The sequence below is a fragment of the Parambassis ranga genome, chromosome 2 (genome assembly GCF_900634625.1).
Source record: "Parambassis ranga chromosome 2, fParRan2.1, whole genome shotgun sequence".
In the NCBI taxonomy this organism is placed as follows: domain Eukaryota; kingdom Metazoa; phylum Chordata; class Actinopteri; family Ambassidae; genus Parambassis; species Parambassis ranga.
In genome coordinates, this window is record NC_041023.1 from 42,430,061 (window position 1) to 42,452,680 (window position 22,620).

General features: G+C 42.9%; 1 protein-coding gene across 1 annotated transcript; it reads right to left on the bottom strand.

Annotated features, from left to right (window-relative positions):
• Positions 1-217: 217 nt before the first annotated feature.
• On the bottom strand, positions 218-15,333 carry LOC114451744 (inactive dipeptidyl peptidase 10-like). The gene is made up of 27 exons (XM_028430571.1): positions 15,239-15,333; positions 13,142-13,256; positions 12,959-13,054; positions 9,194-9,288; positions 8,069-8,143; positions 7,043-7,095; positions 6,879-6,960; positions 6,065-6,185; positions 5,488-5,642; positions 5,308-5,405; positions 5,109-5,232; positions 4,991-5,029; positions 4,801-4,908; positions 4,529-4,620; positions 4,061-4,108; positions 3,862-3,980; positions 3,624-3,671; positions 3,277-3,375; positions 3,039-3,108; positions 2,783-2,911; positions 2,641-2,706; positions 2,463-2,517; positions 2,284-2,386; positions 1,925-1,983; positions 884-956; positions 620-693; positions 218-539 (listed from the first exon to the last, which is right to left on the bottom strand). The coding sequence occupies exons 1-27, from the start codon at positions 15,293-15,295 to the stop codon at positions 408-410; spliced, it is 2,385 nt and encodes a 794-aa protein (XP_028286372.1). The 5' UTR covers positions 15,296-15,333; the 3' UTR covers positions 218-407.
• Between the last annotated feature and the right edge of the window lie 7,287 nt (positions 15,334-22,620).

A 22,620-nucleotide genomic window follows, 5' to 3' on the forward strand; every position in this document is an offset into this window, starting at 1 on the left:
TTCACTCTCATCCATCCACAAATTATATTATAAATCAGTCCTCTGGGCTGCTATTAACACAGTCTGATGAAGATTCAGGTTCTAAAATTCAGCTGGACTAAATATTTAATGCTGCGGAGAAATACTTCATGTGGGTTTTAATGCTAATCAGGACACCTGCAGATGTAAATGCAACTGTGTGCTTCCTTTCCAACCCAGTGGTGCTAATTTGGTGGAGATTTTTTGCTGTTGATGAGAAATGGGTGATAAAATTTCCCTCATTGACATTACAGCCAGACTGCAGGAGCTTCATTCTACAAACTAGCCTGATATGTTAAGGAAGCAGCTGTCCATCAAACATCGTGCTACAGGTATAAAACACGAACACACAGTATGTCTATCAGGGGCACATACGCTCAACAACCCCCTCACTCGTCGTCCCGCTGCTGGTCGAGTAGCGACGACGTGTCAAGCAGGCAGCCGCTGAAGTATCCAATCAGGGAGTGAGTCAGCTGGATCTGGCTGCGTCTGGACAGGAAGTGACCCTCGTCTGGGTAGATCTGCCCCACAAAAAAGCCTTATTACTGAAGAAAAGCCTGTGTTTCATTTTCGTGTATCTTCATATGAGCGTGGTATTTACCTGCATAGTGTAGTTGGCTCCGATCTTTATTAAGTGTTTGATGAGCTCTGCTGAATGCTGGAAGTGAACGTTTGCTGCAGAGATAACAAAGAAACAAATGCAAATAAGCATCGCTGAGGTTGGAAGTCCACTGCTGGATAAAAGCTCCAAGCTCTCGTTTAGGTCAAGTTTTACAGCTCTGCATGGTAGAGAGGCTCATTTCAAAAAGGACTCACTCCCACATTAAAGGTACAGTCACTGTGGAAATGTCTGCTGTGTGCGTACCGTCAGCAGTGCCGTGGGCCAGAAACAGAGTTCCTCCCTGCAGTCCTTTCATGTTGGGCAGAACTTTGGACGCCTGTGGAGGCAGAACATATCACACTCTGAAGTCATATCAAAATGCAATAAAACCACTGACAGGCTAAAAATGAAAATAATTGGCAGTTTGATGAGAAGTTCTGTAGATGGAGACTGATCTCAGCCAAAAGTGGACAGCAAATGTGTTGCCTGTGGACAGATGTGGGGCAGCTGTGTCTACAGTATCCTAAGATGCTGCTGGCTGTAGCCTTATACTGAGGACTGGAAAAGTGAGATAGGAGAAAATGTAAACACTTGGAAACTATAAATAGTGTTCTAGATAGAGCGATGAGTGGAAAGCGACTTAATGGAACATCTGCAGGGTTAAAATAGCAGTGAGCAGTCGGATATCATTCAGATGTATTGCTCGGGGGAGCGTGGACGTTAGCTGCAATATCAGAGGACATTTCTCCATCTCTCACTCCCATCATTCAGCTGGGAATCAAACAACTTCTCAAGCTGTCAACAACTGGGTCTTTAATCAGCCGTGTCTCAGAGTGATTATTATCTGATCAGATGGAGCTATGTTTCCCTCTGCATGTCCCCCACCTCCTGCTGCAAGAGCCACAAAAATAGAGCACTCTGGCCCAGTTATAAGCAACCCACTTACAGCAAGAGCAAAAACACACCCTGACCTTCACATGGAGGACGATTGTGCAATGTTTTTTTTTTTTTTTTTTAACACCTCTGGCATTTCCAGATTTTTTCATAAGATTTGGAGCCTCAGACGCCGATGGCCGCTCTTTATTTTTAACAGGGGATGTGCTGTTTTGTTTGTGAAGTCAACCAAAGAAGCATTTTCATTAAGACGTGTAGTGGCCTGTTTTAAGGCCCCATCTGACAGAGAAGAAGACATTTATTACAGAAACACTTAACAAAACAAAGATGAGTTTGTCTTGAGTTGACCTGCTGTATTTCCTGTTTAGGGGTCCTGCTAATGTTTCTTTTAAAAAAGGAGTAGCAGCTCACCTGGTATCTGTTCTCCTCTGTAGACGGCGAGCCAAAGTATCTCTCAGAGAAGGCCGAGGCTGAAACAGAAAAGGAGCACGAAGATTTTGCATGCAGTGTGTTTGTATAAGTCTGTTTTAATCACACATAATAATCCTGTTTCTGATACTCCAGAGCAGCCTATTAAGCTCTAATCACAGGCTGCAGAAGCTTTTCATCCTAAAATTCAATACAGGGCAGAATTCCCGAAAGCAGAAGTGAAGGATAATTAAAGCCTGACGATACAGGCAGGATGAAGACATCATGAAAAAGGAAGGAGCAGAAGTAATAACTCCTTCCACGTCCCTGCAGTGAGTATTAAAGACTTTAATCCTACTCACCGTACATGGTCCAGTCTGCAACAGGAGCCAGAGCTGCTGCACATCTGATCAGCCTCTCCGTCGACTTCAGCATCATCAGAGCCAGGTAGCCGCCGTAGCCCTGCTGGAGAGGAATTAGCTTTATATGCACATCTATCTATCAAAGTAAAGCTCTGATTAGATCAGTCTGACAGACCAACCTCTCCGAAGACTCCGACGCGAGTGCGATCGATGAACGGCAGCTTCAGCAGGTACCTGAGGAGGTGTTTTAATAAGCAGTCAGTGCTGTGGCAGTGAGGGGGTCAAAGGTCAAAGCCATACACAGACATATGTGGAAGAAAGGGCGTCTCTGAACTTCAAAACAGACATGTTACGTACTCCAGTGCTGCGAGCTGATCCTCTGTGTCCACCATCCCGAGCTGCTGATGGACCTGCTGTAAAACCCTTCGAGGGACAGAGAACACAAAGTCAGACAGTTTAATGTGACGCAGGCCTGCATGTTGTGAAACCAAAAACTCACCTTTGACCTCTGAAACCAGACCCTCTGCTGTCAAGCCGTGCCACAATAACCTGGCCCGATCCCACCAGGACCTGGTCCCAATCCAGCCTGAACTCCTCCGTCACCGCCTGCCCGCCTGGAGAGCTGTCGCTGAGCAGACGCACACAGAGAAAAATCAATCTAAAAATCAACCGTCCTTGCCTCTATTCTTCTAGAACAAAAGCATGTGGACAGATTAATGTAATGAAAACACTGTAATAAAGAGAGGAAGGCTCACACGATGAGGAGGAGGCCGTAGAGGAAGGACTCGGAGAAGTCTGAAGGATAGATGAGCTTCAGAGGCAGCTCTGTAGGTGGGAAAGAGAGAGAGAGAGAGCGAGAGAGTCAGCTGAAAGAGGAGAAGAGGTTGGGACAGCAGCCAAGCAGACACACTCACACTTTTTACCCTCTAAGTGGCTCAATTAAGTCATGGAGATCACAAGCTAACACAGCTGTGAAGTGCACATAATCAGTACCAAAGTTGTTATTAGTGATCATCCGGATTTCAGTCTGAATCGTCTTTTTGGTGTCCAGCGCAGACCGCAGAGGGACGTTGTTCTCTAAGATGAAATAGGCTGTGAAGGTGGAAAAAAAAAATCAGGGTTAATCAGGCTGCAATTTGTCTCCACACATTCAGAGGACATCCATTCAAAAGTTCAGGAAGATCCAGCAGCTGCTTGTCTTATAACACAAACAGGGTGATGACGCCTGATTGCTGCAAACTATTTTCCATGTCAGGACCAACGTCAGAAAAAAAGCACATCTTTTCAGGACACAAACATCACAGAGAACCTAAAACAGTTTTCATATTAATGCGACTCACAGTCAACGTCGTCAAAACTCAGCAGGAACACAGCCGGGACTCCAGGACCTGCCGTGGAACAGACAGAGAAATATGATGTAGAACACAATACATGTCTGAATAGGCCAAAAATAAAGAGTTTAAATGAACAAGACCAACAAAATCATTGACCCTGGATGGCTTGTGTGTGTGTTGATATGCACACAGACATGTCTGAGTGAAAAAATGCTTTGAGTTAGGACGATTATAGAAGTCTGACCTCGACAGTACAGGATGGCGTGCTGTACATCCGGGCTGGCGTTGGCATCGAAGAACGTACACTCCTCCTTTAGCACGCAGGTGAGACATCGCCGTGGAAACAAGCCGAGGGTGGACACACTGTCAACGACAATGTTAACTCAATGAGCATCATGCATAATAGCGAGAGCAGGTAGAACGACACCAAGTGTGCGCCTCACCTGTATAAATGTCTCCGTTGTGCAGCGTCCTCCGTGCTCAGAAAGTATCTGTGTGGAAGAAAGCACAGCAGCTAAAGTAGGACAAGGTCGCGGATCCATTATACATCTGCCTGCACTCGTCACTGCGTCTCTGCCGCCACTGGACCATAAACACAGACTGATGCTGTCACGAGCCCGCGGCCACACAGTGTTTTCAGACACAGCAGTGTAAAATTTAATCAGACAGACCAGAATTGATTTTTAAGTTTTCTATTCACAGCAAAGTATTTATGTTACTTGGGGAAAGCCTGGGGAGTCGAGGCTTTTAGCTGAAGTATTTCATCCTCTGTTGTTCAGTTCAAAGAAGGATTTTATAATTACACCGCCACCAGTCCCAATCTATATTTAATCTTATATTTCATTTTATGTTTCAGAAAACCCAGAGCAGTTAATAATGAAAGCAGAAATAAAGAAAATGTCCACACTAACATGATCTGGTTGTTTTCATCGTAACCCAGGATTTTTGTCACCTCCCAGTCTCCGGACGTTAAATGGCGAACCTCGTCCTGGTCGCTCCGTAACTGAAAGAGGAGGAGAAGAAAATATCAGGACTGATTTTAAATTCCAGGAGGAGCAGTGATTTCAGAGAGAAGCAGCAGGGAACAGTGCTAATGCTCTGGATGGGATTGTAATCTAAAATCCCCTCTGAGAAATAAATCCAGCCTTAGAGCTAAGATGACAAAGACATGTAGGAGAGGTACCTTTTTGGTGAACATTGTGATGTGGTGGAAATCTCCCTGACCTCCTTGCTTGACAGGCAGTGTGAGGAAGAACCTGCTCCTGTCCTTGGAGAATAGAGGCTCCTGTCTCTGCAGAGACATGTCCAGGCTTTAGAGACAGTCACAAAAAGAACTGTGTGTGAGCCTTTAAGCACTCTTTTGTCAGTGTTACCTGTCTTGAGATCCATGTCTCTGTAGAGTCCTCATGTCTCTGAATGAAGGGACACAAAATAAAATCAGCTCACACACATCAACATTTCAGAGTATTGACACTGTATGAGAGTTCTGACCTGAAGGCAGATTCCGATGGTGGCGTCGCACACCGTCAGCAGCGAGGCATTCTGGGGCCGGTTGACCCAGCGCACAGCAAGGTGTGTGTTGCTGATCCACTTCACCATGGTGACATAGAAGTCTCTGCAGATGAGATGCACAATGGGGGATCAGACCGGACTTGTGGGTACCAGCAGGTACATTTGAGTGTATCGTCACCTTAGTCTGAGCTGCTCGGGCGGCTGCAGCTCCTGAGTGTGAGTCGCTCCAAACAGGTTGACCACCGACAACTTTACTGCAGGGTTAGTCTGCCCGGCCTGAATGGACCCACACAGAAAGACTCTGATATATCTAAACTTTACAAAGTCTCTAAAGCATGTAAAGGTGCTACGGCCTTACCATCGGGTATGGGTACTGCAGGCCTCGGGGGTAGGTGCTGCCGGTGAACTGGGGCAGAGCCATGTTAGGTACCAGGGTGTCGTTGATGGTGAGGAAGGCCAGTCGCTCTCCATCAGGGGACCACCAGTGAGCCAAGTGTGAGCGCAGAATCTCCTCTGAAGAGAAAAGGGTTCAGGTGTTAATGACACGAGTCAGGAGATAATATTTATATTTCACATTTTCAGACAGCTGTCTCGTTCTTTTTCTGATCAATGCCCTCCAAGAGAGAAAAAAAAAACCTGTGACCAGGCAAATGGTTACAATCTGAGGTCCTGAATCTACAAACAGAGATGATTCTGCCTCACACTGTGTCTGTGCAAACTGCAGCAGCTCAGTACTGAATGTGTTTACACAGTGACTTAATGGATTGTAGAAACTCGCTGTTGATTTTTCATTGCCATTCTGCTTAGTTTGTCTAGTCTGCTCCTCTGCATTTTTAATGCCAAAGACAAATCTTTGAAAAGCTGAGCATCCACAGTGAGTCCTGAAACTGTTTCTCTTTCTGAGGAAAAGACAGAGGACGTGACCTCCATCACACCTTCGTACAGCCAGTCGGCGAGCCCGTTGAAGATGACGCCCTCCATCCCAGAGGAAGTGATTCTCAGAGAGTTGCTCCTCACATCTGACTGGTAGTAGATGTTGTTCTCAAAGATGTAGATCTGAAGACAAAGATGGAAGGTTAAAGTCCTTTTTGTTGTCCTTCCTGCTGCCTTTCTGCTTGTCTACCTGATTTGTTTTTTCCCTTTTTTTGACAACCTGTTTTTTTTACATTAAAGCTCCAGGTTCAGCGCACCATGCAGCTGTTTGCGCTCCCTCTTCCATCACAGTTTTAATATTTGCATTTGCAAATACAAACAGCAGCAGCCACCAGTATCCTGAGTCCTCCTGACTTCATTTTGCTGCTGCACTATTTTGTCCATAACAAACATTTGTAAATGAAACTCTTGGACATACATAATAAAAAAAAACTGACTTTAAGTGTGGCTCCGAAATATTTTATTTTATTTCTCTTTTATCATCGTTTAATTGGAGGAAATGTCTCCTTGCCTTAGGACTTTTACCAAACATAGAACTTAAGGCAAATGTTACTTTTCTTTGACTAAAGTTGCCCTTGCTGTGCTGTCCTATGTTTATGTTTTCTTTTTAACAAAATAACCTATGAAATAAAGTGTCTCGACTCAAATGTGGATTTAAGTGCAGACAGAGTACAGTGCGGATGTAAACACAGCCTATATTGTATCATATTATTTGAGTCGATCTCCCTGGAGCGACGAGGCAGCAAGAATTTATAAAAAACAAAAGAAAATGAGAGAATGGACGGCATACAGTACAGTAAACACACTCGGCCGTACCAGCTGCTGGCCTTGTCTTCCCCAGGATGCGTGCTGGAGCACAGCATTCGGAACCTCGGGAGGGTTCAGCTCCCACACCTCTCTAAAAACACAGACACACACATATTTATTACCTGCCTCAATCTGTGCCTGAGTGCCAGCAGACAGTGACAAAACCAACTCACCTTGTGTAGATGTTGTAGACAATGTACGACGCTGTGTATGAATACCTGTACACCTGCAACGAGTAAAGAAAGGAGCATAAACATAAGAGACATAAACACGTCTGCGTGAGGAAACAAAGGTCACTGCCGCAGCTAGTTTTCCCACAAAACCCATTCCATGATTCAAAGCGAAGACATTTATAGAAAGCTTTGGGATCTCCACTGGTTTCTGGGCCAACGTGCCCTTTACAAACTGAAAGGAATCCAACTAAAAAGCTCTATAAAGTGGCGGTAGTTTTACTTTGAGAGGACGGCATGTCTCCATGGCAACAGATAAATCAGAATGCAATCTATTAAGCTTGGCCATGACCGAAAAGAAGTGAAGTGGAATGTGCCGAAAATGAAGTAAAACAGTGTTTGTATATAACACTGTGTCTAAGGTTATCAGACACACATTCACCCCAATCATTACAGAAACCACACTGCTGGACACACAGAAGTCCTCCTCCACTTTATCAGCTGCTGCAGAGGCTCTAAACCCCGAGCATGGATCCATCTGTGTGCAAACACATCTTAAAATCAATGGAAACCCTTCACAGTGAGGTAAGAGAGAAAAACACGCACAGCTAATAAATCCACACCTGTGCAGAGCAGATGCTCCAAATTGTTTTCAGAGAGAGAGAGATCGTGTGTCTGTGTGCAGTAATCTGAGTATTTCAGTCCCTCCATCAGTCTGTGCATCAGTCTCCAAACTATCCAAGTCATCAAAGTCCATGTTGTTATTTCAGTTTTGTTTAGGAACAAAAGAGCATGAACACAATAAAAACATTGCTGACCTGAATTTGCATGCAGATCACAGCACAAGAGCACAATGTAAATGTCAGCCTGACGTGCAGCAAATAAACCAAGGAACAGCTGATAATACCAAAGACGAACTACAATCACACCTTGTGCTTTTGTGCAGATGCAAATCACAACACACCAGCTGCTTGGTGTCTGCTTTGTGCGTGTGTGTGTGTCATGCTGTAAGGATGTGCAGAGACTTACCGGTTTGACATCATAAGCAAAGAGAGCGTACTTCAGATCTGCAGACAGAGAGTACTTTGCCACTTTGAAAGCCACCTAGAGAAAGTCATCCAATTAAGATGCAGAAAAATAAGATACAGCAACAACTATGAAAATGAGCTACTGTGCCATTACTGTGGTTTTTAATCAAACAACTGGTCTTCTCAGTAGAAACACGTTTTGTTAGCTAACCTCGTTAGCTTTCATAGCATGACGATGATAAAACAAATGCTAAAGGCCATAAAACCACGAGGGAGACTCAGCAGGTTGTGACATTTCCTGGAGACGCAGTGGTGGACAGATATATTCAAAGCTGTCAAAATTTGGATTCCCTAACTATGAGGCCACCTCTGCTCTTTTTGATTTTTACTTGCATAGTTTGACAAGCTTACAGCAGCTCCTAAAATCCTCATCAAATCCCCTTATGTAACGCTACAGGCTGAAATGGCGTGCAGCTATTCAGTTACATTTTAAAAAAGTGATGTAAATAAAAGGTTTATGATTTTTCACAGTGTATGAGGATTACAGAGGAGCAACAGGATTATAATGATGCAATTAGAAAACTGCTAAATTTGGCCTAAAACATAAAAATAAACAAAATACCCCTGGTTGCATTTCACTGAAAAGCCAATGCTGACATGACTTCATGCTCCTGGAAGTTTTGCAACATTCATTTGTGGGTTCACATCAAGTTTCAGCTGCACCACATGCCCTCCTCTCCCAGGTCTGAGCCCGCCCACGAGGCAGACAACCTCCTCAGCGGGAAGTGATATTATTCTGATTCTGCAGGTAAAGGAGGTACGAGGCTCATTTCCAGCACCCTCTGGGGATCCAATCACACAGCAGTGAGACAAGAAGAGAGCAGCTCGGTCTTCTTTTTTTAAACAAGAGTGAGGAAGACTGCACAGTGGCAAGGTTAGGAGGTCTAGTCCCATTTATGCTGTCTGTTAAATTGGGAATTTTTGCAAATTTAAACTGCAAACATGAGTCTAGAAATACAAATCATTTGTAAAAAGTTTCAAATACTGTGCAGCAAGAACACAAAAATACCATGGGAAGCCTCTGGGTAAAACCTACAAATACGTGAAAGCCTAAGAAATTACTTACAAATGTACTGTTGCTCAGAATGACCTCCGTCTCGTTCAGGACGAAGTTAAACTTGATGACATGGCCGTCTTGGTTCCTGTACACCACCTCCGAATCTGACAAAGGAGACACATATGAGGAAGATAATGATTAAAACTACATTATTATGGAGCGAATGGGTTGGCCATCTTCTTTTGTAAAAAATGAGAAGGCTGAAAAACAGGAAGTGCAGCACACCCTCTCGCTCTCTCGATTTCCATTACTCCGGGGATTCAGAGCCTGTCAGTTCATTAGCCATCGCTCTGAAGGAGCCCGTCTGTCCACCGGAACAGCACAAATGGCCACGCTTGCTTGCATGATATTGCACGTAGACACGAGTCCTTGCAAGCCATAATAATAACGTTTTTGTATTTACATTAATCACTAAAATTCAGTGACTCCCTTCTGTTTCACATTTTAAGCAGTCAAACTGAAACCAGAAGCAGCTGGGCTCCTGGTGAACTCCTGGAACTCATTTACAGTGAATTTGTGGCTGATTGCAGGGGAGGAAATCACTCACTCTGCGCTGTGTGTGAGGAGCAGCAGCTTCCAGGCTGAATGTGCACTAATACACACCGTTAAAAAAGTAAATGTGCGACCCAGATATTTCTTTGTGGAATATAGTGAAGACCAAAAACTGAGCCGAAAGTGAGTGAGACTTACAAAGGATCTATTAAAAAGATCTACAGCTTCTGTTGGTCATGATAATGTCATCATAAATAATGCATCCTTCACATTGTTTTGTTTATATGGGGCTCTGCTAAAGATGTACTCTTATTGTTTGCACAAATCTCATTAGCAATCATGTATGACAAGCCGAGCAGCACGAAGCACTCGTCCATAACTGATTACACACACACACAGTTCTGCCTTACATAAGCAGCAGGGTGTTTTTTTTTCTTCATCTCATATAAACAACGACTTACGTGAGCGCCTGACATTAAGAACACACAAACATCCACTTCATGAATAATTCAGCAGTGACCTTGTAAACACACAACATACATGTCACTGAAATGTGTGGTTCCTGTGGCAACATTGAAAAAAGCATCCCTGATGTTGATGCTGCTTTAGCCACAAGTCTGAAATGTAATTTTGCAGCTTCATAGGTCAAAAAGTCAAATATTGTGGAGCCATCTTAGCTTGGCTAGGCTGTTCTTCAAGTCAAAGCTAACACACTAACAACGCCATTAGTTTGGTGTTGGCTCTATGCCGACATGCCAGGCTAACCTGCTAATCTGAGTTAGCCAGCTGCTAGTTATACTGAGGTTTTGGTGCCGAGTGATGTGGGCTTTCGTTAGGATGTTAGGACGAGTGTGCTCAGTGCGGATGTGATTGTTTTGCGCAGGTTTCCTGATGAGATGAAATATTATCGTAATGATAATCAGCTCTTGTTTAGCAGCCTATACCTTGAGGAGCTGCCATCTCACATCTTAAGTATTTTTATTGTTCGGTGTTTTTGTGAAGTGTGTCTGGGATGCGACTTTATTGTGCTTTTTGTCGAGTCTTGCTTTGTTTGGCTCAGTTTATCAAGACCCTGCTGGTTCTTTAAGTGATGTTATAAGTGTCCCTCGTGCTGTTAAATTAAGGAGCGCCAGACTCGGATGTTAGAGAAGAGAGGAGGAAATGAGTCGGAGGTTGTCAAGGAAGCAATTTCCCTCACAGACGTGTTTGAATCACACCCACAACACCTCGTGGAGACCCGGCGGTAAATTTCAGGTGCGGACCTCGCTGGTTTACGCAGGCTCTGGGCTCTCATCACACCTGATCGACATTAAATTTACAGCAGGCTGTGTGTCAGACAGCAATTTCCCAATTTCATCACCAATCTCACCCAAAAAACAGCTAATGGGACAAGCGGCTGACAAGCAGAAACTCCCTCAGACTGCAGCGGAGCTTTTCATGTGATATTGATCTTGTGCTGCCTCGTCTATTAATATCAGCGTTGTTAAGCACAAGTTGAGGAACTGTTGTCACAGATACTAACAAAGCACTTATGACTTATTGAGCAAATGGGAATTAAGCTAAAAGAAGCTAAAATTATAAAAAATAAAAAATAAAATTCTTGGAGAGACTTCATCTAACTACTACGGACTGCAACAGATGGATCATTTAGATCAAATGAACATCCTCGCCTTTAGGAAGTTTGGGCAGCGAAGTCCTCACAATTATAGGCACACACAAAGTGCGTGTGTGTGTGGTAGAGGCCAAAGCATCCAGAGCCCATAATGAGGAGCCACAGGCCACAGGACTAGTCATTAGTATTATCTCCCTGTGGAAGGGAAGGACGCAGCAGGCGCGGGATCTCTGTTTCATTTCCAGCGCAGGGAGGCTATCTCTCACTGTCTCCCCCTTCCACCTCTGTCCTTGTGTCTCTCCTCCCACCTCTCACCTTCTGTCACTCCCAGCACGACTCCACCAAAGGTGTCATGGATATATTTAGTCATCAACACTGCAGAATTTACCATAAAAGCAACAATTTAGCTGTCAGGTCGTCAACAAGATGCTGTGACTTTTTTTGATTTCTCTGTCTCAGATCCATCAATGCCATTTACTTCCTGTTTCTTTTCTCATCCTCAGATACAAACACAATCTGTCACACTGTCATGGAGCCAGTTAAACCACACAGACGTGGAAGATGAGAAGGAACGGCCACGGTCACAGAGCATCGCTGTGCTGCCACACATGCAGCAGAGCAGATGTTATGATGGAGAGAAAATGTAACAAGGAGGTGTTGGCGACGCACCCTGTTAACAGCCCCGAGGAGGAGCAATGTCCCTGAACACAACATAGAATGCAAAAAGAAACAGATGTGATGGATGTGACTCTGGGACCAATCAAGATTTGGCTCAAGGACACTTTGACACAAATGTGACAATTAGCAACTGACCACCTGAGCTGAAGCTGGGACCAATGACGACCTCTAACAGCAAGACATGGACCCTGAGGAGCTGATGTGTCACCTCAAGCCTTTATGGGCTTCTACTACACAAAAAGATGACATCATGACATCACCCATAAGTTTCTTGGCAGCGCCTTGGACCACCTGAGGTACAGTGAAACCTGAAACACTTCATATAGTGACAGTTATTATTATTCCTTTACGATCAGCGACTGTGAGACGCTGCAGGCCGTGTTCTCTGTGACACAGTGAGGCCATCTGTGTTTGGATATGCAGGTCAGCAGGAGTCACTTCAGTTAGCTTATGTGTTGTTTACACACGGAAGAGCAGTGACAGACAAATGCATGACAACAAAATCAACATGAGAACATAAGGGGGGCGTGTTGGCCCTGGCATGTGGCCCTGAATGCGTCATGGATTTGGAATAAAACAATGTGGATGTGTTAAAAACACAGAAAAAGTTTCAGGTGTCCTTGATTAGTAAACTGTAACTTTGCAGCTGCTTTTAGAACCCGGGATTATTACAGCAGTCCCTCTGCTCACTGACTAATGTTTGTAATGAAACCTCAGGTGGATGAACTCTTTGCTCATTTTCTGATAAAGCAGCTGAGCTTTTCACCTTTAATGTTTAATTAAAGACTGAAAATCGGTCATGTACATATGACTAGAATTTAAAGACATTTATTTTGATGAGTCAATGCAGCAAAAATTAACCATGTAGAGGAGCTACAGTTGTCTTTCAAACTTCCCCCCCTTCCTCAAACTGTCCTCACCTCCTGACTGTCTGACTGAGCTACATCAGCCTCACCTCTGTGTCTCTGCATTGCAGCCAAAGTGACACTCACCGCTGATCCATGTGGCCTCGGGGTCATGGATGCTGAATTCTGGTTTGTACAGATCCGCCACAGTCAGTGGGGACTTGCTGCTTCCGGTAGGCTCGGCTGGAGTAAAGGAAAATTTTAGTCAAAGGTTTATTGTTTTAAAACAACAAACAAACAAGAGCAAACGTGTTTCAGAGGCTGACATACTGGGTGTGAGGACGACCACAGACATAGTGATGAATGAGCAGACCACCACGATCACCAGCAGAGAGATGGCGATGCCTTTCCAGTTTCTCTGTGGGGGGCTGATGTCCACATACTCCTACAAACACATTCACACATTAGGATTTTCACTCAACTAGACATCTCCTGAGAAAAAGAGAGAGAACGTAAAATTTGTAAAAATTTCCTGCATTAGTATTCACGTCTGGTATCTATCAATCTGAACCGATGTAGCTGAACAGCTTGCACTCATCCTGTCTAGACAGAAGTGTGGTCATCCACCATCAGACTGAAGCTTTCTGTGTGTGTGGAGTGATTCTGGAGTTTCACCTGTAGCCCTGACTGAGAAAAGACAAGGGACGGATGGGGAAAAAAGATTTTCAGTTTAACCTAAGATTTGGCCAGAAATCGGCTGTGGACGTGAGCTGGGATGTTTCCAGCAGTGACACCACGGGGGAATGTAATAGGCAACTGACATATGGCATCTAAATCGCATTTAGATGCGAGGGATGTTTTTCAGGTGGAAATGTTAAAAATAACCTCGGGCTTAAGGGATTAAATCAGGGGCCCTAAAAATCTTCTTTTTTACCTCAGTCTGAATATATAAAACACTGCAGGAATAATTCCTGTAACATGGAAATGAAAAAAAGTAAATAAGATTACAAAAAACTACAGACTGATCTTTTTAATGCTTCCCTTCAGACCGGCCTGCAGAAATACATCTCTGCTGAACTGGGGCTGCAATTTTTACATTATCAATATAATTCTGTATTATTATAACGCCTGAAAATCATCCTGGATATTCAATTGAACAATAGTAAGAAGTCAAATCTGGATACATTTCTGGGACTTTTAATGTTTGTCTGCACTGACTTGTAGGATTATCGTAACAAAAGTGTTCTGAATGAGTCTCTCTGACTCACAGGCTGAGAGGTACAAGTGTGTCCAGAACAATCTGTCTCACACGCACCACTGGTGAGCGGGAAACGGTTTAATTAATGAAGCAGCACTAACTGATTCACACACACACACACTGAGCAGTAGATAGTGCTTACTTCTCAGACCACTGGGCCATCGACTCCTCTCTGAGTATTAGTTCAACATCTTGGAGCTAATTCTTTGCATGCTGTGTGTGTGTGTGTTCAGCTGACACAGTTCACTGCTACAGTCAGATCAGACTCACTTCAGTGGAAAGTAAAGCAGGCACAAAAAATCCGGTGTGTGTAATGGTGTTTGTGTTTATCGCTCTGTTTGTGTGTAAGACAGACAAAGAGTGAAACACATCGACAGGCTAAATCTGTAAAAAAACAAAAACAAAAACAAAAAAACAAAGCAAAATATGCTGGAGGAGATGTTAAAATACAATCTGCAACTACTAAATCCAATATTTACAAGGAGAGCAGAGATGGATGGATTAGTGAGTGGGCCCAGAGCCCAAAAGGTCAGGCTGTCTGTAAAACATCCCAGGCAGAGGAGACCGAAACCACACACCCAACCACAAAATGACACACAACATGACCACGAATACAACAAAGTAATTAGGAATAAACCCAACAGGAGCTTTAATAAATCCTTAATGACCAAAAAGAGACAACAGAATGAGACCCAACAAGTCAGAATATGACAAACTATTAAAGGAAACAACAAAATTACACTAAAAGCAACACAAACCAGACACAAAGCACCGAAAAGCTGCAAAACAAAGAAGACTGCAACTCTCCACTCTGTTTTCTTCTAACATAATTCCTGATATTGAACAACCTGTTGGAGGCTGCATATTACACTCCTGTCTGCATTAAAGCTGAGGCTCTCAGTGCTCTCTCTTCCTGTCTGATACATAATGACTTTAGGATGAGATCAAACAGCTGCAGCTTTCACCTCCACTCACACAAATGACTCAACTTTAGAGTGGAAGCTAATAACTCAGAATACAAATATAACATGCTTAAAATACATCATTCCTTTACTTAACTCGATTTATTTACAACAAAACACGTCTAGTTTTCCGTCTGAGTGGCGGATCCGCACGCAAACACACGTAGCGTATTCTCTTAAATAAAAATAAAGGTATTTCCGGGTCACCTCATCCTGCTGTGAGTCTTTGGGCTTCTTCTTGGTCGGATCTTTGGACGCCGTCATGGCAGCGGAGCCGCAGTCTTTGTCAGTCCGCCTGAATCCAGCGGCTCTCCCGGTAATAACATCCAAACCTGTCCGCGCAACAATTTAGCAGCGGGAGCGCCAAGCTGCGCGCAGCCAACAACGCGAGCTTCCGGTACGAGTTTCAAAATAAAAGCTCAAAAAAGTCGCCTTGAACCCAAATAAAAGCAGAATTTTATTTAAATAGAATACATAGACAAATAGGTATATTCTACAAGCATTAATATATTGCAATTTGTTTGTTCCTTCGTTGGCAGATTCACTGCGTAGTTACAACTGTGCTTTTATTTTGTCTGGTCTTAACACATGTCCGGTTTAGGTTTATCTGCGCTGTCCGTGGTGCTGAAATGTTTCTTGCAGCGCCAACATGTGAGTATTTATATTTGATTTTGAAATAAAAAAGTATATAGAATTGTTTGTTTTTTCAAGGCATCTGATAAAATGTAATATTTTAGACACATTTAACACATGTACAATATACAATAATGTTTTTTTTAGATAGCACACTGTGTCTAGTAGAGAGGCACCTTGCCTACTTAAGTGGAATAACTGTTAGTATCTCCTTTCTCTGTGAAGTTGTGTAGCAGTGTAATATTCCCACAGAGCCTTACAGTGAGTCTGTGTGCAGCACTTTGTGGTATTTTTACCTCTGGTGATGTCACGCTACTATTTCTACAGTATCACTTCAGGGACTGAGGGCCCTTCAGCGATATCTACGCTTAGAACATCCCACTGTAATAAAACGACAGGATTATAGCTCAGCATGTCATCGGAGAATGAACCTGACCGAGGCTCCATCTGAAATCCCTTCAGACGAGACAATCGAGGCAGATCAGTGAGCAGCTGGCCTTTCCTGCTGCCAAGTGACTGAATGCAAAAGGATAGGTGTCGCAGAGAAAGCCCTGAAGACACACACACACTGTGCCCACCAAACTATCTAAAAATAATGGGGGTAATACCACTTGTGGTATTGCAACAAAGATCTCACTCTTTTGCCTCAAAAATGTGAGAAATCAGACTCAGGATGATCAAAGATCCACTGATTTAATTAGTCTATCCTTTAACATCATCGTTTTTACCTTCAAGCACCTAATGCATCTTTAAACAGAGAAAAGACCTTTAAATAACAATCATCCCTGCAGCAACACAAGTGTGTGAGGTCAGCGAGCAGAGAGGAAGAGGCTGATGGAAGCTGAGGAGGGAGGAGGTGGAAGAAGAAAGAAGAGATTTTCAAAGCTCGGTGTGGACTCTCTTCCCTCCTCCATTAAATATTAAACAGGCGGAATCAGAGACCACATGGAAATGATCCCCTTCTCTCTCTGACCTCTGCTGGTGTTTGGGAAGTTCACTAATGTCCCCGAGGCACCAATACTCGGACCACGAGCTTGTCTGTGCCTCTACTTCTGGCCTCTTTGCATTCACATGGACGCACTTATTTGTGGACAGCCCTCACGTGTCTGCCGCGCTGCTATATCACGTAAACTATTGATTTTGTAAAATATTAACTAAGCTTGCACTTCACGGCCTCCTCTCAAAAATAACTGGACATGTTTCCTAACTTTCTAACACTCACATTTCACCCAAACACATCCAGCAGAGAACCCCTTTTGGGTTTGGCTGCTGCTGTCTAATCAGCGACTGGCGCTCGCCTGGGACTCCAGGTGAATGTAATTAACCTGCTGCGGCACTCTGAGCGTGGACCGGCCAACATTTGGTCGAAAAGGGCTTCTCTTTTTGATAACGAGGTGGGTTAATTGACGTGGGCGGTTGCTGATAAGAGCAGGTTAAAGGATACACAAACCAGTCTTTACTAAAGGGAGCGAGAGACGGCATGTCCCTCAACTGCTTAACTTTTTAAATATGACTTCTTCTTTCTCTGACTTCCGATTTCAGGTTAGCATGCAAAGAACCTGGGAGTTTTTATGCCTTATTTCAGGATGGTTATGCAGCGCTTAACATTCACATGCACCTGTGGTGAATAATGCATTTAAAGGTAGGGTAGAAACCTCAGTGAGTCAGCCAGATTTGGAAAGTAAACACACGCCCCATTCTCTCGGAGCTCACCCCGAAGCCACGCCTTCAATCACATGGACGCGCATTACCTGAAGACGAGCTGCGGTCTGTGACTTCGGCAATCATGCATGTACCTCTCTGGTGCGCACAGAGCAGGAAGAGAGTGACAACCAGCCAATGCTCCTCGCAAGGTCGTCCCAGAGGATTAGCTGATGTTTTTAGCATTTTATAGCTTCCACAGATGATTCATATTCTTCGTTTTAATGCAAAACTGCCAAACTAATCGGTTGCTATCGGATTGTAAAGAGAAGTTACACTAATTTAACAAAAAGTGCATCAGAATGAAATCTCCTACCCTACCTTTTAGGTTTCATGGTCCAAGCAGAAACTAAAGTAAAATCACCTCATTTTTTTTCCAGCCAGTGAAGGCCCCTAATGTAAAATTTAAACGGGTCTGGAAATACAGACATTACAACCTCTTAATAAGAACCAGCAAGTATTTTTAAGCTGCAACCTCCAAAAACTTCTACATTTTAGACAATACACCGTGAGTAGGAGTGTAGTGCTGCTGGCAGATGAAAGCCATGTACCTGCAAAACATATTAGTCATATGATGATGCACATGGATATTTTAATCTATACACAGGGACTTGCTTACACCTAAATGACAGTGAGAAAACTTTGTGGAGTAAGAATAGATGCTTTTTTTAAAGATAGCTTAGATGACTCAGAGTTACACAAACTGGCCTCGCATTTACATAATTCTACATTTCGCTTGGTGACAGTTTGCCTTGAAGCACCCATGTAGCATTTCACTTAACATGAAACTGGCAGAAAATAAAGATTTTATCTAGCTTTTATTTTTTTATTTAGCTGTAGATGTGAGTGAAAAGCATAAAAAAAAGATGTAGCTGTGGAACAGTTCGCCAGCACTACCTTGCTGAGGAGGAAAATGTGGGTCAAGGTTGGCCGAATGACCCATTAACCAGCCCGAGGCAGAGCACTAGAGGAAGATGGTAACAAAACAAGCATAGATCATTCTGCAAGGTAAATGAAATGTTGAAAATGTTATGGAAACATCTGATTCCAACCATCATTTCTCCTCTTTGTATTTTCACCACATTACATCATCATCATCATCATCAACAACATCCTCCTAACAAAAGCATCTTTCAGCTGCAAACAAAAGCTAGCCGAGACCAGAGTGTCCTGCTTTTCTATTGGCTAAAAGCTGCACTGTGTGTAACCCCAACATCCTGCGTTCAAATCTCACAAAAACACACTGCAGCTCCATTCATCACTCACAACAACAGTCTGACACACTTTGAGTCCCGGAGGATGCGTTTCTGTTCTCACAGAGCTTGCTTGGACTTTAGGATAAAACACACGTCTGTCACCTCGCCACACAACATGTCTGCGTTGGATGATTATGATGTTATCTTATATATACACACACACATTAAATCTACACAACAATATAAGGCCAGGCACCTCCCACCAAAACAACAGCTGCTCCAACACCTCACCTCCTGAAACCTGAGCTCTGGTTCCATCATGCTGACACCTTTTCAAACGCTTCTTTAACTCCTGCACAACCTCCAATGTGTCAAATATTGTCCAGAAACAATAAAAAAAATCAGTGAACACAGAGTGCAGCCTCCTCTCTGTGTTCTCCTGCCAGCAGCATGTCCGTCTGGCGTTTCTCCTCTGAGTAAACAGGAGTCTGGCACATAAAAACCCTGTTCTAAATTTTACTACTTAAAAAAAATGGTGTCATTCACAAGTGAAATCAGTCAACCCACTTCTACTTGGCATCGTTAGTCTGATAATCTAATTCTGTGTCAGGGGGAATTCGCCTGGTGGAGGTGGCTCAGACAAAGGCTAAATCACTGCATTGCACTGTGGTCTGAAGCAAAGCACAATCTTTTTTTTTCCTGTTTATTTTCAACTTCCTGAATTGGAAAAAAAGATCCTTATATGATACGGAATAATTCTACCAAACAACGTTTTAAGAGTCATGTCTGCACATTTTTTGCTGAAAACCATCAGGCCCCAGTTAAGATTAATATTTAAAATAATACTTTTTGACATTCACAGTTCTTCACATGCACACACACACACACTTCTTTTCCCATTATACCACCTGGAGAGACCCCATGGATCACAGAGTTCATTAGTGATTAAGAGAAAAGCTCATATTAGTCAGTGCCGCTATGACTTCCTTTCTTATCTGTCTCACTCAGTGCTTTTTCTGGACCAAGCCCAGCAATTAAATGAACCACTGCTTTTCTCTTCACACTCGCACATGAAAAAAAACTCGACCTAAGCTTTTCCAGAATCATTTTTAAGTTGACACCTAATAAAGCAAGTGCTATGACTGAACAGCGTGTGTGTGCTTTAAGTAGCAAATTAAGGCATCTCGTAATGTTTATTCTGTGGTGTTAAAGACGGGCGGCGTGTGGAGGCACCTGCTGTTTTCTGTGATGAATGCTAACGGCGCTAATGATGGTTATTAGTTCTCAGCTAAGAGCTGTTAATTGCTTTGTAGGGGGGGATATGTAACATCCTTCAGTCCACACTGCAGTAGCAATTTAAGGTAGCAACGTTAAAATGTGTTATTTTGAGGTAAAGTTTTGCCACAGGCAGTTTGGTGCAATAAGCTCATTTGTTTTTAAAACACTGGGACATTTTTAAAGGGTTTAGCTAATCGCTAACTCCTTTGCCCATCAGGTTTGACTTTTGTACACAAATTTAAGCTTACAAGTTGTAGACTCTGTTACAGAGACTGTAGATGTGGTGTTTGCGTTCTTATTGTGCAGGTAGAGGAGGTTTATCTTTGCGTTGCAGCAACCTTGGTTTGGTAACTTATATTTTCAGTCTATTAACGTAAGATGATTCCTGAGGTGCAGCTTGGCGCCATGTGAACCACAGTCTGCCTCACTGACCCAAAAATAAAACACATCAAATTAAACGGCGACATGCACAGCAAGGATAATGTATCTGTGGATGCTCTCATTCATCCAGGTCATAGTCATTTCCAAGAGTTTAAATTGAGGCAACTGGACCCAAGGATTGTTTTTTGAAGATGTTTCACCACTCCCCCAAGTGGCTTCTTGGGGGAGTGGCGAAACATCTTCACGTCTTCAAAAAACGATCCTTGAGTCCAGTTGCCTCGATTTAAACTCTTGGAAAGGACAAGAATGCATGCTGAATTCCTCATGGAGGTTACTATGATGAGAAGCAGTCACTGCCATGGAGCAGGTTTAAAATCCAAACTTTGCTTTTGTTGGCCTGAGTCCTGAAATCACTCACATTCGTTTGTTTACATAATTTACATATTCCGATCTGATATCTGCTTTTTTACAGCTCATCACAGGATGTCAGCAGAAATCCATCTGACGTGTGTGGGACTGAAGTGCAATGTTGTGTAAGAGTGTCCTCTACTGACAACATGCAGTACTGCATGCACTCAAATACATGCAGGATTAATTGAGTGCCAGTTACAGGTTTTTTTGTTTGTTTTAATTCAAAGCTATGTTACAGGGTTTTTTGCACAGTATTACCCTTTGTGCACAATATAAATGTATGATTAACAAATAGGAAAATAATCTGGGTCCTTAGATAGTCACTGCCTCTGTTTATACCACTCTATCATATTCAGTGTATTTATTGGCCAGGCCTGGTCACAGTAATGCTGTCAGATAAAAGATGAGATAGATAAATGTGCCTGACTGAGCGAGCATTAAAAACTGGACAAATGTTTGCTTTCACAGATCTCCTTGCTGTCACTCAGCCTCCTTCCAGCATCATGCAGTTAGTGTGACTCCTCACTTCACACACAGTCTGGCTTTCACATGATAACAGTGTGGGCAGCTCAGCTCTACTTTCAGGATGTCTCAACAACAAATCTGAAATGTGAGTGTACAGCAGCTGCAGCTTCTCGCCTTTATCAAGTGTTAAATGAGTTCTATTGTTTACTGTGGGAGTGGGTGGGGTTAAAATTAGCCACTGAAGCAAAGGCTAACAGGCTAATAACAGGTTTATGAGCACTGATGGTAAGAGTGACTGTCTTCCTCCACCACTCACATGCTAATAAGCTTCTTTTACTCCACGTCCATCTCCACAGCAACAGATGGCAGTGACGACATGAGGCTAATGTTAATATTCAGTGATTGTGAATGTTATTAGGCTGCTTATCCCTGTTATGCTGGCAGCCTGTTCAGTGTCACAGCTTTTGAAAGAAAAAAAATCATTCTGTCATCTCGTTTTAAGCTAGGAAAATCCAAATAAAAGTTTTTTTTTCTTTAACTTAGCTGTAGTTTGCTACTTTAGCAACATTTGCTAAAAATTGAGTTAGGAATGTAAGCTCAATTTACGTAGAAGAGATGCAAAAATCATGCTTAACAATGTCAGCAGATCACCCAAATATCTGCTAAAGCTCGCCTAAGTTTCAAACGAGGCGCCTGCGTTTACAGCACCAACACTCACCCACTCCTCTGAGCCTGTGCAAATGCGACTTCACTGATAATATATAAATATATATGATGAAAATTTCCTGGAATAACAAGTTACTTAGCAACAACCGGCATGATCACGGCAAAGTGATAATGAGAAAAACAAAGACAGAGAGGAAATGAATAACAGAAGTCACTTTATACTGTGATTCTTGCATTAGCTGAAGGTTATAAACACAAAAATGAAAGAACGTCTAGTCTGCAAAATGTTAAGCTCTAAAACCACCATCTGGACAACAGACGCCCTTTTCAAAGTTCTGTCCAGAGATCTTTTTCCCTTCACAGAATGACAACACAACCAGACAAACAAGCTGTCTAAAAAAACAGAACAAACTGTTAGATAATGGAAGAAAATGCATGATATTTTTTTTAATGATTCTTGCCTTGGTGATGACTATATTTAGATTTCACGCCTCCAGATTTCTGATTGACTGACAAGCTGCAGGGCTGTTATGCTGCAGCTCATGAATCGAAGGTCACCACAGCTGCTCTGTTTAGGCTTCAGTCTGCAGGTGCTTGGTTTCCCCGGGCAAATATTGTATTTTATGTATTTATACATATAAATTTGTGTGTAATAGATTTCCAATTAATTCCACATAATTTCTCCCACTTTTGTTTGCAGTTACACAAAGCTTCTCTGTCATTTTGATAAATCATACATAGGGACGTTTATTAGCATATTTAAACAGCCAGTAGCGTACTCACCAGCTGATTGGCTGAATCTGTCAATCATCGTCACAAGCTCACTTCAACCAATCAGATCAACGAATCACCAAAAAC

What these genes read in the sequence shown, in the direction of transcription:
- LOC114451744 (XM_028430571.1), bottom strand. Translation starts at nt 15,295, where the DNA reads ATGACGGCGTCCAAAGATCCGACCAAGAAGAAGCCCAAAGACTCACAG. An exon ending in TACGGCCTCCTCCTCATCGT is followed by an intron (nt 2,912 to 3,038) that starts GTGAGCCTTCCT and finishes GCGTCTGCTCAG; the next exon opens with CGACAGCTCTCCAGGCGGGC. An exon ending in TCTGGTTTCAGAGGTCAAAG is followed by an intron (nt 2,707 to 2,782) that starts GTGAGTTTTTGG and finishes TGTCCCTCGAAG; the next exon opens with GGTTTTACAGCAGGTCCATC.